This window comes from Stenella coeruleoalba (assembly GCF_951394435.1).
Source record: "Stenella coeruleoalba genome assembly, chromosome: 4".
NCBI lineage: Eukaryota > Metazoa > Chordata > Mammalia > Artiodactyla > Delphinidae > Stenella > Stenella coeruleoalba.
In genome coordinates this window covers 75,332,473-75,348,921 of record NC_137149.1, presented here as the reverse complement: position 1 = coordinate 75,348,921, position 16,449 = coordinate 75,332,473, and the positions used below count along the sequence as shown (strand labels likewise).

At 40.1% G+C, this 16,449-nt stretch overlaps 2 protein-coding genes across 2 annotated transcripts in view; both read right to left on the bottom strand.

Annotated features, from left to right (window-relative positions):
- The window catches only part of SRP72 (signal recognition particle 72), a 28,522-nt gene extending 25,709 nt beyond the window's left edge, over window positions 1–2,813 (bottom strand). The window contains exon 1 of the mRNA XM_079919132.1: window positions 1,517–2,813. Within this exon, the coding sequence (XP_079775258.1) occupies window positions 1,517–1,625 (109 nt within the window). The 5' untranslated portion in view covers window positions 1,626–2,813. The remainder of the gene's footprint in view (window positions 1–1,516) is intronic.
- Window positions 2,814–3,108: 295 nt separating this feature from the next.
- Window positions 3,109–16,449, bottom strand: part of PAICS (phosphoribosylaminoimidazole carboxylase and phosphoribosylaminoimidazolesuccinocarboxamide synthase) — a 54,228-nt gene continuing 40,887 nt past the window's right edge. Inside the window, exons 11-14 of the mRNA XM_079919168.1 lie at window positions 16,221–16,304; window positions 15,113–15,293; window positions 13,457–13,615; window positions 3,109–8,485 (exon numbers count right to left, since the gene is read on the bottom strand). Of these exons, the coding sequence (XP_079775294.1) occupies window positions 8,319–8,485; window positions 13,457–13,615; window positions 15,113–15,293; window positions 16,221–16,304 (591 nt within the window). The 3' untranslated portion in view covers window positions 3,109–8,318. The remainder of the gene's footprint in view (window positions 8,486–13,456; window positions 13,616–15,112; window positions 15,294–16,220; window positions 16,305–16,449) is intronic.

The following is a 16,449-nucleotide window of genomic DNA, read 5'->3' as shown; positions in this document are numbered from 1 at the left end:
CCCTTTTCAGGGAATATAACTAAAGAGAAGTGCAAGGAAGGAGTCAGGTGGCCAAATTTCAATGCTAAACAGCTGTTCAGTGTCAAAATGACTAGGATCACTCCCCTTGCTCCTGGGCAACTATAGGAATTCAAATCTCAGTCTAAGAATCAGAGTAATTTCTATCAATTAAGAAAATATATATTGGAGCGCTTCCCTGGTGGCGCAGTGGTTGAGAGTCCGCCTGCCGATGCAGGGGACACGGGTTCGTGCCCCGTTCCGGGAAGATCCCACATGCCCCGGAGCGGCTGGGCCCGTGAGCCATGGCCGCTGGGCCTGCGCGTCCGGAGCCTGTGCTCTGCAACGGGAGAGGCCACAACGTGTACCGCAAAAAAAAAAATATATATATATATATATATATATATTGGAGAACTGACAGCCCTTGCTGATTAAACAATTCCTGCACAGTACTTACTACATTGCTGATTAATATTGGTTGCAGGCCTAGCAAAGGCCAAAGTCAATTCAAAACAAGTTTAACAATCAAATAATTGTCATTAGTAGCTGTTTTCCTCAATGTCTGAAATCACCAAAAGTGCACTGTGGGCACAATCATTTCTTTTCACATTAACCCATCAATAGTTTGTTGAAAATTCACACTTGTACGCTACAGACATACCATGTATGTTATTACTTCTTTCAACAGTCAAACCCTGTCCTGGTAATTACATTTCCAAACCTAACAAATACAGGCAACACCTTCAATAAAGAATTTAGCACGACAGAGAGCATTAAAAAGCACGGCCGTATTACAGTTAGGCAGTAAAGGATAACAGAATATAATGAGTTGAACCTCACACCGAAGACAGTTCACTCCAAATGATCAGTTACCGGGCAAAAAACAGGATTAACATTTATCTTTGCAACGTTATTGCAAATGTTAGCGCTTTCACACACACATTTTCTGGTCTAAGGACGCTGGAGGGATTCTATATGTGGGAATGACAGGCCTGACATCCAGATCCAGCCCTTCCCTCTACCCCGAGTCTGTACAGCTTCCACTTGTCAGCGCCAGCTTCCAAATTACGTGTCCCAGCCAGGTTCCTCCCCCCGCTGCGACCCAAAAGAAAAAGCTCCCTCAGCAATACTATCTTGATCACTCCGCTATAAGGAAAGCGAAAAGGAGGCAATGTGGAGTATTTGCGAAATAAGGCGTGAAAACAACGGAGTAAAATAAGAAAGCAGTTTGGAAGAGACGTCGGGAGCTGCGGTCTCTTTAAATCCTTCCCTCGCTTTCTGCTTTGCGGGGGGGGAAGACGGAAGTACACGTGGCTCTAAGCTACCCAGGACACAGGGCTGGCCGTGGGGAGCTGAGGCACCGCGACCCGCGCCCACTGGGCGTTCGGGCCCTAGCAGCGGGCGGCTGGGGTCTCCCCTCCCGCTGTCTGCTCGGAGGTGGTCACGCGCCACGGAAGGAGGCTGCATCCTCCCACCTGCCCGGGCCCGCCCCCGCTCCGGCGCCCGCCGGGACACTTACTCTTGTTGACGGTTTTGAGAGCGCGCGTGAAGTCGCCGTTCTGGCCATAACGGTTCACTTCACTCCAGAGCGCAGGTACCGAAACCCCCCCACTGCCGCCGCTCGCCATCTTGGAGGAGAGGCGGGGTGACCTCTTGCCCCGGAAGAGGATCTCGGAGGTGCCTAAGCGGAGAAGGAAGCCGATGGTTGCTAAGCGTTTCGCAGTCGGAAGCGTCTTTGATACTGAGTTGGCGTCAAGGCCGCAGTCTTCACTCTCGTACCTAGAAATTTGCGAAGATTGAGTCGATACTCCTTTCTAGAAGCGGGTCTGGAGGAACGAGGCGTCGGATCCTGGGAAGGGGTTGAAAAGGATTTACCAAACAGATTCGGCTAAAAACAGCGTGCGTTTCCGGGGCGACCGCTGGGGGCGGAGAAGTGTCCAGGTCCCTAGAGGCGGAGCTGGGCGAAGGTCTATGGAAAATAAATAACAGGTCTATGGCGTGGTAAAATACCAACTAGAAACCGTAGGGGGTCATCTGAAGGAGTGAGAGAGAAGGGGAGGGGGAGAGAGACGGCTTCTTGCTGCCTGGGAATACTTCATAGAGGAATTGGTATTTGAATGGGATCTTGAAAAACCTGGGGTTGGTTCTGGGTAAAGTTCAGAGAAGCGAATATGAGGAAAGGCAAAGAAGAAGAAAAGAATCTCCAAGTGCAAAGCACGTTTGGTGAAAACCCCCTGGCTACCCTTTGGGCTGCATTTCAGGAGCAGTTGGCAATAAGGCTGGAAGGGTGATGTGTTTTGGTGTGAGAATACCCAGGTTCAGACGCTCTAGATGTCTGACTTGTGAACGTGTTATCAGAGTCCCAGTTTTCCCGGCTGTAAAATAGGGATAATATATAATTGTTCTAGGGATAAACGATACTTCCTGCACCCTGTCATAGTAAGCACTCAAGTAACACAGAGACATAGGGGATTTAGAGTTTTTGTAAGACCTTAAATATCAAGATGTGCTTGTCCAAACCGAGTACCTACCGAGTATTCTTGATGAGAACGACAGGACATTTTATTGAACGCCTACTGCAGGCTCATTTCTGGTCACGATCCTACCAGTTCCTGCCTCTTCCCCCCTCCTCTCTTTCTCAGCAAACTAGCTAATTCCTTTTCATCCTTCAATATTTCTGTATCCTTCTGGTTCCAGGTTAAAAGTTACCTCTTTGACTTTGCAGACACTGCAAGGTTCCCCATTACACTGTCTTATGGAGCTCTTTACTTCTGAGCACTGCTCATTGTTTAAGGCCTGTCTCTCTCCAGATGTACTGTAATTTCCATGAGGCCAAGGACTATATTTGCCTTGCTCACTGTAGCATCCCTAGGATCTAGCACACTCCCTGGCATATAGTTGGTACTCAACTTTTTAACTGAGTGAGTTTTTGCTTCTTTCTCCCTTAATCTGTGAGTTCCTTGTGAGCAGAAACTATGTCCAGCTCATGGCTATATCCTATGGTGCCTGGTACATTTCATGTCTGGTTAATATGTACAATGCAGAAACAGCAGTAATGATCCAGTGAGCTCTAGCTCAGGAGGTTATAATCTCTGTGAATTAGTAAAAATCATGAGAAGGGCTGTGGACTTCTACTAGCTGTGGAACTGTCATGTATTTCAAGCTAATTATGCCTGGATTTCAGAGGGTTTAAAGGAGTTCGGGAAGACATTTGGTATACGCAAAATTTTATTAGAATTTTTCTGAGGAAAGATTTTGTAGCTTCCATTGGATTCTCCAAAGGTGTTTATCCTAACTCCCCTCTCCCCCTCCAAAAGCTAAGAACCACTGCCTTAGTAGTGCATTTCTCTCTTTTCAGAATATTGACTTTATGTAAGGAGTCACAGTTTTGGTTTCTATATCAGTCTGATCTCATATACTTTGTAGCTTCTAGAAATTTCCTCAGAATTCCTCTGTTGTGATTCCTGTGTTTCTGTTTCTTCTGTCATTTTTAATGGGGTTTTGTGGCAAACAAGATATAAATGTATGGATTTAATTTGCCCCTTTTGAAACAGGAGTCTTCCAAACCAGAGTGATTTTTTTAAAAAATAAATTTATTTATTTTAGGCTGCATTGGGTCTTTGTTGCTGTGCACAGGCTTTCTCTAGTTGCAGCGAGTGGGGGCTGCTCTTTGTTGCGGTGCATGGGCTTCTCATTGCAGTGACTTTTCTTGTTGCGGAGCACAGGCTCTAGGCGCATGGGCTTCAGTAGTTGCGGCACACCGGCTCAGCAATTGTGGCTCATGGGCTTAGTTGCTCCGCAGCATGTGGGATTTTCCCGGACCAGAGATCAAACCCGTGTCCCCTGCATTGGGCAGGTGGATTCTTAGCCAGTGCTCCACCAGGGAAGCCCCAGAGTGATGGGGCTTATCACAGTGACATATACCTGATGTCACTCTTCTATCCTCAGGATGAAATCCAAACTACAAAGCCTAGCATGTAAGGTCCTTTATGATCTTTTGTTACTGTCTACTCCCCTTGCATGTTATACTCCTCTAATATTTAGTTATGTATGGTTCCATGTTGCCATACCTATGGGAATTTGTACATATATTCATTCCACAAATATTTATTGAGTGCCTTCTAAATGCCAATGTCAGGCATTATATCAGTACTAGTCGCTTGGGATACAATTAACAACAAAAAGACAACCTAGTGTACTCATGGAATGTATTTTCTAGTTGGGAGAGAGAGGCAATAAACAAATATATACCATGTTTGGTGGTAATAAATTCTACGAAGAAAAGTAAGGAAAGGTAAGAGGGATTGAGGACAGAGTGCAAGGAGTTACTGAAGCTCAAAGAGAAACGTGCCCAAGGAAATCTTTTCATTCCCATTCTACTGCTATTTTCACTGTACCACAGTGCTGGGTTAACAACCCCACCCCAAGTATTTGAGGTTGTGAGGAGTTAAATGCAAAAGGCACCATCAAAAGTAAGCGTTTCCACTGGCTTTCCAAGGACTGCTGGGCTGAAGATGGCAGGGAGAAATTGTGGATGTTCTATGGCCTGTCATGTTTTATTTAAGTCACATTATGCTGACTCTGCCCTTTTTTCCTGTTTTTAGAAATTAAATCAGCTGAAGGGAATATCAAATTCAAGGTAATTTTCATGGAATAAACTCTACTCATTCTATAGTCAGCCAAATAGATTTTTACATAATGCATTCATGTGCTAGGATATACTTTACATATATTGACTCATTTAACTCTCAGTCACCTTGAGGTGGGTAGTATTAGTCCCACTTTACACACGAGGAAATTGAGGCACAAAAAATTTAAGTTACTTGTTGGAGGTCACATCTTCTTTCAACTGGACTACAGTAGCTTCTTAACTAATCTCCTTGCTTCTCCTCTAATCCACACAACAGCCAGAGAACACTTTAAAACCTGTTGAATACATCACGTCAGCCCCTGCTCAAACTTACCAATGGTTTTTCCTGACACACTTCAGTGTGGTCTGTAGGCCCTAAGTTATCTAGCCTTTGCTTACATCAATATCTCCTTCCACTCTTACCCTTGCTCACAGAGCTCCAGCAATAGTAGCATGTTTGCAGGTTCTCAAAAAGGCAAAGCTATTTTACTTTCTGTTCTTTTAGTCTGGGAAACTATTTCCCCATATCTTTGCATGGCTTCCTCTTTTACATCATTGCCCTGCTCTCCTTAAAAACCTTCCTCTTACCCCATCACTGTCCTCTCACCTTGGCTATTCTTCATGTGCACTTATACTTCCCTGAATCTATCTGATTTATCTTTTATGATTTGTTATCCCCAATAAAATGTAAATTTTGTGAGGGCGAGGGCCTTGTCTCTGTTCAGTGTTGCTTTCCTAGGGCCTAGAATAAAATAAGGCAAAACATGTATTTCACACATGGATGAATGAATAAAGCTTCACACAAGAGCTTATCCTTGCCTTTTATTTGGCTGCTTTGTTTTAAATTTCAGGAGGCATTAAAGCAATTCTAAGTGTGGCTTTAAGATATAAAGTTTAAGTACAGCGTTATTCGGACACAATTTTTCTTCCTCTATTTAACTATAAGCCCACAGAAAGTATAAACACCCAAAGATGGCAAACCAGGTAGGTTTGTGTAAATTACTTTTTATAACACTTAAAATACTTTCAAACAAGTATTTACTCTAGCATTGATGAACTATACTACTGAGGGTTATATGTACTCTATTAAGAAACTAATAATGACCATTGATAAAGGTCAGTCCTATCTGTGAGTCTCAATCAGTTTGAAATTTTTATGTACTGCACAGAAACAGGTGGAGCTTTTGCTAGGTAGGGACAGAAGAGTTGAAATAGCAGCCAATGACTATTCAGAGACTATGAAGCCCAAGTTCAAAGATGTTAAAATTAAATCTTTTTAATTGTTCTTGTGATCTAACTTTAGAAAATAAAGCAGTACATGATTTTTATAATTCCCCCATTTCTAACAGACAGCTAGGCATTAGCACATCAGAGCATAAGACAATGTAAGGGAAATAAACTGTAGAATTACATTTTCTCCTCTTTGGGAGCTTACAATCCAACAGAGAAAGTACTTGTAGCCATTGTAGCTGGAAGGTTTATCAGGGAAAGTTTCATGGAGAAAGCGAAGATGAAGCTCTAGTAACTTAACAAGTAGATTTTAATGACAAATGAGAACATTCTAAGAACTAAACGTACAGATATGCAACAGTCTGAAAAAGAGGAAAGCAAGTTCCCTTGATGGGTTACAACAGCAATTCTTAACCTACAGACTATGGATAGGCTTCAAGGAACCCAGGAACAAATGGAACCTGTTAGTAAACATACTGTGCAATTTTCTAGGGAGAGGGTCAACAGCATTCATATTTTCAAAGGAGTCTATGTTGCAAAAGAAATTTATTTAAGAGTTTTTGTTGTAAGTCCTTGGACAATCAACCTCAAAAAGGTTGGGTTAAGAAGGAAGACCTAGGGCTTCCCTGGTGGCGCAGTGGTTGAGAGTCCCCTGCCGATGCAGGGGACACGGGTTCGTGCCCCGGTCCGGGAAGATCCCACATGCCGCGGAGTGGCTGGGCCCACGAGCCATGGCCGCTGAGCCTCCGCGTCCGGAGCCTGTGCTCCGCAACAGGAGAGGCCACAACAGTGAGAGGTCCGCGTACCACAAAAAAAAAAAGACCTAGATCAGGCTAATACAGAATTTGACCCTTGCTTGAGGTTTATGTACAGTGGATGGGTAAACAGGGTAAATTCAAGACCTGGTGATGAGTTAGAAATGAAAGGTCAGAGAAAAACATCAAGGATAAAATTAATTTGGGACAGTGAGTGCAGCCAGATATAGGCTTGGTGGAAGATGAGTTAAGTTTAGACCATTCAGACAGAAATGGACAGCTGAAAATACAAGTCTACAGACATTCACTGTAAAGAATTAAAATTATCCTACCATTATTTGTAAACAATGAACTCAATAGTAGGAAACATCAATACTTAAGGGAAAGAGTAAAATATGAGGAATGATTAAGATTGAGGTTGGAACAACTTGGTGTATAGCCCAAGAAAGGAAGTTAGGTCAGTCATACCGCACAGAGATCAGGTGAAGGAAGTGATGAGATGCCAGCTTGCTAACAGTTGAGAGGGAAGTGAAAAAGCATAGACCGGGTAGGCCAGTGTCAAGATTTCATCTTGATTTGTCAAGGTTTCATAGCAGAGATTCTTAACATTTTGGGGGGGGGGACACATCTTTTTGGTAAAAATTGATTGCCCCCTTCTCATAGAAGTGAACATACACATAAAATTTTACATGTAAGCTTAAGGGGTTCATAGACACCTGGATTAAAGTTTCATGATCTATAAAATCCTCAAGGCTGCATAATGTAACACTGATATTTCCAAATATGGTTTATAGACTCATGATGAACTATCATACCTCTCAGTAACAACTGCTCCTTTAGAAGTGCATTTTGCTGGGTATATTAGACTTAATACTATTACAAGAAAGAAACTAGTTATGGGTATTAACTGGGAGATTCCAATTTTTGAAAATGATGGTAGGTTGGGGATTGTTAGTCTGGCTAAAATATGTGTTATCAGAATTAAAAGAATTTTATGACCTACAGAGCCAAGTAAGATTTACTAACTCATTTGCAATGGCAAAGGTGACTCTACTTCTTTTCCATGGGAAATTGCCCTGACACTTAACAGAGAAGTTCTCAGAAGTCTCTCCATGGTTTCCACGGTGCCCCTTCACCTTAATTCATGTCTTTCTTACCCCCAGAGTCAATCTCAGCTTTTCTTAAAAAAGGCAATATCAAACCCAAACATCATCTCTAGCTATAGCTAGAGATAAATACAACATCATTTTCTGACATACTGACTGCAAATAAAAAACCATGCCCTAGAGTTTTGTAAAGATCGTAATGTGAAAGAGGACTATATTGCTCTTAACCACCCTAAGGTACAACCATTTTAAGTTTCTAAAACTTACGGACTCAGATGTAGGAAGTAGTAACTTTAGAGCTCCATAATAGAACATTATTATCATTTAAGAAATATATTTAATTATACTGCCTACCTAACTGACCATATGTGGGTAAGAGATTAATTTTAAATGTATACTAATTTCACTACTTATAAAGAAATACTAATAAATATGTACATTTATTCTACTAATTCATGAATCTAGAGAGGCATTCATTCACTTTTAAATTCTGTTTTCTCTGATTGATTTAAAATCTTTTCGTCTTGCTTGATTTCTTTTTTCTGCAGCTAAACTAGAAATTTATAGTTTTTCTCCTAAACAATGCAATGATGTTCTTTCTTATAAATTGCCCTCTCTGATTTTCTTGTCAGCCTGCTTCAAGGAAATCCAGGTGTTCAATACACTTGCTCGCAGTTTGGCCCAAATCAAATGGTTGTTTAATCCAAATATCTGAGCAGCAAACTGAGCTGATCCTTCTGGAGAAAGTATGGTTGAACAGCCAAGACCTATTCATAAAAGAAAAGACAGAAAATTGAGCTGTAAATTAATAATGAAAATACCACTTACCCACTATTTTATACTCTCAGAAGCCCTGCTAGCCACAGACAATACAGCTACAATATTATCATTGTCTGAAGTAAGATCTGTAGAAGGAGTTTCCATCTTTACTCTTTAGAGTGATAAAGTGATTATAAGATGATAAGTAATATTTATCAGCCAGGAACAGATATTTTATATACAACTATCACTCTTCTCACTGAATCCACTTGCAAAGAAATTTACCTTTTTTCAAAGTTCTTTTCACATACATTATACCTTTAAATCCCTGGTGAAACGCAATAGAAATAAAACAAGGAATGAGGTAGAATCATCTGTTCTTAGACAAACCTGAGGTATGTTAATTATTTTGGTAATTTTCTAGTTATTCCTTTTGTTTTTGCACTTGAATTATTCTAACATTTTTAAGCAGTGGAAAAGTCAAATCCATAAAATAATTTTAAGAAATATTATAAATAAATTCAATAGTAATAAGATCTAAAAGACAGTAGACTAGAAAGTAACTTCCTCGGGGACCACAGGTTTGCTCAGGCAGTTTCTCGAGGTGGTACTATTATGTCTGTGTCATTAGAGTCAAGGACTAAATAGGTTATAGATCCAAAAGATCCAATTTCCCTAAATACTCTTGGAATTCATCAGGCTCTTTGACTCTCACTCTCCCCAATAAGAACAGACTAAAATATAAATCACAAGATTTAATTTGTATTAATAAATCAATTTACACAGCTCTGCTACTTACTATATAACCAACATCAGCCAAATTAATTTTAGTGTCCTTATCTGTAACATGGGGATGATAACTAGTAGCTACCTTATGTGAGGATTCAGTGAGTTAATACAGATAAAGTGCTTGGAGCAGTGCCTGACACATAGTAAATACTCAATGAATGTCAACCATTAGTAGTAGTAGTAGTAGTAGTAATAAACTAGGTAGAGCATTCCACTCTAACAACTGAAGTACCTGTGCCTACTGCCCATGACTCACTTTCTGATGTCAAGAAAACCTAATTAGCAAAAAATTAAGTTGCCTGGTGAGCATGCCATAAGAGCAAGAGGAACGAAGTTTTCAGGATCTTACACAGGCCACTGTGAAAACACTCCTCAAAAGATTCTCCCCAATTCTAATGATCAGAATCTAAAAATATTCTAGGTTCTGTCTCTCCCTGGATATTACTAGGTAAAAACTGCCACATATTTGCTCAAAATTCCTTTTTCTAAGCTCCATGGATAATAGTATCTATACTATTCCTCTGGCATAAATTTGGGTATAGTTTCATCTATAGTTATAGATTTTTAACTTGGGAAGTTGATATAATCAGATCTCAGTCTCGCTAAAGATAGATTGGTCACAAGATGTATGTATCTCTGAAACCTATAAAAACAACAGTAAAGGGAATAAAGAAAATAAACATACACAAACAAAGAGATAACAGCAATAACATTTTGGCAAAGGGAGTACTAACTAACTTAGCAGACCAAGAAAATTTAATCCTAACTAGAAGCAGGGAAAGATGAGAAGCAGCCTGACATTACAGAACCCACTCAAAGGTTGAGGAACTGGTGACACCAGATACCTTTTAGGGGAGGAATCAGGTTGAAAATGGGGCTAAAAAGAAGAAGACTGAGTGAAAGTCAAGAAGAAGTAAGGCCATCAGATCCTCCTCCCCACTCTATGTACCTGAACAATGGCCCCTTCTGCACCATGGCAGAGTTTTAAATTCTTCTGGAGGCAAAACAGACTTTAGTCCAGACTTCTGTGCCAACCGGGCAGAGGTGAAGTAAGGAATGCCACAGTGAAAACATGGGATTAAGTTTGCACATGTTAACAAACTCAGGCAGGAGACTGAGACTAAAAATGTTCTCTGGGTAATTCTGGCCAACACATGAGAAAAGATCAAAGACACTGATGTGAGGGGTTATTCAAAGAATGACCCTACAAGATCACTCACAGTGGAGGCCACTTTTGACAAGCCCTACCCACTTGCAGAGCTTCCAATTGGTTTTTTATGACACTTAAAAAAAATTATATTTATTTATTTGGCTGTACCAGGTCTTAGTTACAGCACACAGGATCTTCATTGCAGGATGTGGGATCTTTTAGTTGCGGCATGCATGTGGGATCTAGTTCCCTGACCAGGGATGGAACCCGTGCCCCCTGCATTGGGAGCGTGAAGTCTTAGCCACTGGACCACCAGGGAACTCCCTCCAATTGGTTTTTACAGTGCCATTCTTAAACAAGAGAAAACAGCCAAGGCTTATTAGCAAACAGCTATGGAAAGGAACTAATATGAAAGGAACAATAATAAGCTCAGAGAGATAAAGGAGGTTATTGCAAAGATTAAACAAGAAAAGGATGTTTGGGGAGGTGGTAGGGGGAGACCAGAGAACAAAAAAGAGCTGTAAGAAATTCAAAATACCACATTCAAAATGAAAAGCTCAATAGATGAGCTGAAATGTAAAAGATGGGTTGAAATGTAAAATTGAAGAGATCTTCCAGAAAGTATGGCAACAAGAATAAGAAAACAGGGACTTCCCTGGTGGTGCAGTGGGTAAGACTCCATGCTCCCAATGCAGGGGGCCCGGGTTCGATTCCTGGTTGGGGAACCAGATCCCACATGCATGCTGCAACTAAGAGTCCACATGTCACAATGAAGTTCCTGCGTGCTGCAACTACGAAGTCTGCATGCCACAACTAAGACCCAGCAGAGCCAAAAATAAAATAAATATTAAAAAAAGAAAGAATAAGAAAACAAAATAGAAATCAAGGCGGTGAAAAGTAAATCCAAAAATGAAAGAAGAAAGAAAATGGAGTCGGAAGGAAATTATTAAGTAATTCAAGAAAATTTCCCAGGACTAAATAATCAAAGTTCCAGATTAAAAGAGCCCACTACAAGCCCAGGATGAAAACAGACTCACCAAGACGCATCTTCGTGAAATTTAAGAATAATGGATTGATAAAAGATCCAAGAAGTTTCCAGAAAGAAACAAAATTCATAAATGACCTAGAACCAGAATGGTGGAAGGGCCCTGGAGTTCTCAATAACTCTGGAAGCTAGAAGACAGCGGAGTAATAACCTCAAAATTCTGACAGGGCTTCCCTTCCTGCCTGCCAACGCAGGGAACACAGGTTCGAGCCCTGGTCCAGGAAGATCCCACATGCCACGGAGCAACTAAGCTCATGCACCACAACTACTGAGCCTGCACTCTAAAGCCTGCAAGCCACAACTACTGAGGCTGCCCACCACAACTACTGAAGCCCGCACGCCTACAGCCCAAGCTCCGCAACAAGAGAAGCCACCGCAATGAGAAGCCCGCACACTGCAATGAAGAGTAGTCCCTGCTCACTGCAACTAGAGAAAGCCTACAAGCAGCAACAAAGACCCAATGCAGCCAAAAATAAATAAAATAAATAAATTTAAAAAAGAAAAAATTCTGGCAGAAAATAGTTTTCAACCTCGAATTCTATTCCTAAATTATCAAATCAGACTGAGCTGCAATAAAAACGTTTTAGGTATACAAGGTCTCAAAAAGTCTATCTTCTGTACCCTTTCCTCAGAAAGTTCACTAGAATGCTCTCCAACAAAAAGTAAACCAAGAAGGTAAAGATATGGGACCTAGGAAACAGGAGATCCAAGACTAGAGAAAGGCAAAATGAATGTCCAGGATGCTGTAGAGAGAGATCCTAAGACGAGCAGTGCAGCAGGCCTAGAGAGAAGCCAGTCCATATGGGAACATGTCAGAGGGCACACTTACTTAACACATATCAAGAGCAGATTTACACTTACACGACTGTGAGAAAAATATGAGGTATATTAAGTGATAAGCAAATCGACTCTTACTGAAACAGTACTGACACTCAGGCCTTATAGATCAGATCATTATCTTGGACCATGATGAGCACACAACAATATTGTTATTTTATGAGATCCTGCTCAGCCAGCCAACTGATGAAACTTCCTTGGTTTTAATTATTCTAATACCTAAGTTTTAAATATTTTATTTCCTCTACAGAAGTAACAATCACATTTACAAAAAACAAAACAAAACAAACAACAAAATACCATGAATGATGTATTCTTGGGTGGGGAAAAAAACAAAACCCAAAACCAAATATGAACTTGATCTAACTACAGATTTTACCACCACTTTACAGAAAATAGGGGATGGAAGAGCATGTTAAACAACACCCAGGAATGTAATCAGCTAAGTCCAGAATGCGGAAAATTCTATAGGAGAAATGAAAGAGGAAGAAAAAAAAAGAAGATTAAAAGAGACTTTAGGGCTTCCCTGGTGGCGCAGTGGTTGGGAGTCCGCCTGCCGATGCAGGGGACACGGCTTTGTGTCCCGGTCCGGAAGGATCCCACATGCCGCGGAGCGGCTGGGCCCGTGAGCCATGGCCACTGAGCCTGCGCGTCCAGAGCCTGTGCTCCGCAACGGGAGAGGCCACAACAGTAAGAGGCCCGCGTACCACAAAAAAAACCCCCAAAAAACAAAAACAGAACAACTAAAAAAGAGACTTTAGAGATATATCAACTAAATGCAATATAAGGGCTATGTTGGATCTTAATTTGAATAAACTGTAAAAACAAATGAGACAACTGGAAAAATGAACACTAGTTGGAAAGTAGATTTTAAGAAATTACCATTAATTTTCCTTAGGTGTGAATATGGTATCATTATGATTTTAAAACTAGAGTCTTTATCATTTAGAAAGACATACGTAAATATTGAAGTATAAAATGCCATAATTTCTCAGATGTGCTTTAAATAATCCAGCAGGAGAGGGCTATAGATGCAACAAGATGTTAATTTCTGAAGCTGGGTAATGGGTATGTGAGATTTCATAATGTTATTCTCTCTATTACAGTGCATAGTTGAAACTTTTTAATAAACGTTTTTTAAAAATTCAATTATCTTACCACTGGGTAATCGAAGAGAAGACCACACATCCTGAGCTCCCCAGTCTGGAGTGAGGGGAGGACAGCTGATAACTGGATATGCTGTGTTACCAGACATCACTGGTCCTAAACCATTGCTTCTGCCTGCCACTGCCACAAATACAGTAGGAATGCCATCCCCTAGGCAAATTACAAGTTTATAATTAGGCTAAGCACTCAAGAGGTTTAAAGATAGGTTAAAAAAAAAAAAAAGGTCCATGTGTAGTAACTCCTTGAGTTCTTTAACAGTAGTCTCCAGAAAAAGCACTATATTGACACTATTATTAAATATATATTCAAAATATAAGGTTCACTCTGCCACTTACTGTATATCAAGTAATGAAGTAGCAAGAAGTTTGGCCATCTTTGAGATCTGTAGTATAAAGGAGGTATAACACCAGGGCGTGAGTGAGGGAATGGTTCAAAGGCCCCTTCCACTATTGCTACTTTGGCTCGCTGAAGCAAAGAATGACACCACCTGAAGCGGCATCTGTCCTGGTGTCTTTCAACCAACAGGGTATGGGAGATACAATTAATAGAGACTAGAGGTTTAGTGACACTTTTTTTTTAATTTTTCTATTTTATCTTTTTCTATACAGCAGGTCCTTATTTAGTCATCAATTTTATATACATCAGTGTATACATGTCAATCCCAATTGCCCAATTCATCACACCCTCACCCCCACCCCCGGCGGGTTTCCCCCCTTGGTGGCCATATGTTTGTTCTCTACATCTGTGTCTCGATTTCTGCCCTGCAAACCGGTTCATCTGTACCATTTTTCTAGGTTCCACATATATGTGTTTAGTGACATTTCTTGAAATAAGAGTTGAGGAACTGAATTCAATAATATAGTACTGAAATATTTAAGACCCTTCAATATATTTTTAAACATACCTCATAAATATTTTATTCTTTCATAAATTCATAAGTTATTCTTTTGTTTCCTACAACAGTGATTCCTAACTTAGAATCTAAAATTTTACATTTGCATTTTTCTGGAGAAAGAGATCTGGCTTTTATTAGCTTATCAAAGAGGTCTGAGACCTTCCCACCCACCCCCTGAAAAAAAAACCCTCCAAAATTCAGTAAATATGCTCCTATAGCAACTACCTTCAGAAGGAATACTCAACCAATATTTTTTCCAGTTGAGAAACATTCCAATCTACAGGGCTCCATATTTTAGATGCTATCCCATCAAGACATTTCTTTTATATACTAAATTCTGAAATTATTCCTTAATTTTATGTTTGACTGCCTCCCAGGAAAGGCTGACCCTTAAAGATACTTGAGAGGATCTGCTGCTTCAACCCTAGGCCCTCCTTCTGTAATTGACGTGGGGCCTATCTTCTGTTGGAGCATATTAGAAACGATGCTTGAGGGGATTAGATAAAGACTAATTCTAGTCTTCATTTTCCTCCCATGCTTGCATTTTCAGTTCTTTCTCCCTGGTCCATTCTGTTTTATAAGCTCCTAGAGCACCTTAAAACTTTTGGAGGTAAACATCATGAAAGCCTAGAATATCACATTTTTTCCCTTGGAATGTGGTGAAACTATTTTTCAGCATTATTAGTCTAAATATAAAATTTGGGGCAAAATCAGGAGAACTTCCTGAAATGCTCCAGTTATTCTACATTTACCTTCATACTCAGCTTTAATCCTCAGAGTTTCATCTGGTCCTTTATGGGCAGATGTTACCCTAAGTTCACAGGGAATGCCAAAATTTCCGCAAGCCTTCTTAATTTTTTCACAGTGACTAAGATCAGAGGTTGAGCCCATCAGTACTACAACCCTGCACTGACTTTCTGGTTTCAGAAGCAACTGGAAAAGAAAAACATGAATATGCAAAAGAAGGCAAAGACAAAAATGAATAAATATAGGAATGAGTACTGTAAGAATAGTCAGTTTACAGAGCTATAGCTTATAGTAAAATTACAACCTGCCACAATATTTCCTTTAATAGACCAAATTTAAGACAGACAAGCAGAACAAAATGATAGAGGATTTATTTTTCAAAATAACCTCTCTATATAAAGGAAAGTGGTCTTCATAACTAAGACCTAATGAGTAAGATTTTTAATCAGATAAATTGTTTACTATTGTAATAAAAAGCAAGGATAAATACTCAAACCTTTTAATTAATATTCAGGAAGCTACAATATAAAATATGTCATTGAAGATTTTTAGTACATTCTGTTCAATGGGGGTTTTAAGGTATAATCAGCCATAATAGAAGTCATATTATAAATCTTTTTAAGTTAGTTGCTTGGAATTCAAAATGCATGTTCCTATGGAAATGATGTTCTAAAAAGTAGTTACTACCCTTGGATAACCATAAACCCCATTCAATTTCCATGGAATTATACTAATAATAATACCATAAATTTTAGAGTGACATTTTAATGTCACATGGAGTTCCAATTCTAAACTCTTGCTAGTAGAACTCTGAGTAGCAGTGGAGAGGTGGGTAGGAAATGTAAGGCTTCTCCTATAGGGGGCAGGGAGGAAAGGATTCCAGGTTTCCCCAACAGGATTTGGGAGATGAGGACTGGCCAGTTTCATAGCAGGGAGTTCCAGTATGCCAGTGAGGATAGTTTAGCTGGTACATTTTTTAAAGGTGCTCCTTTCTTTAAAGTCACTGGAAAAAAGAAAAGCACTGCACCCTCTCATTTTTTTTTTTCTTTTTGAAGCAAGATTTTCTTGGAGAAAAACATACAATACAATACTGATTTATTACAAAAGGTTTACCTCTACTCTTTCTGCAATCCACTCAAAATTTTTCTTTACCATCTGCAGCCCTTCAGGAGTTACTTCCTTGAGGTCACGATACGACTAGAAAATAAGATAGGAAGTTTAGAATACAACTACTAGATGTGCAAGAACTCCCCCTACTCCTTCCCCCAAAAAACACCCGCAACTAGATCTAGTAAGCAGAGATGACTGATGTGAGCCACCATTATAGAGACTCACTACCTCT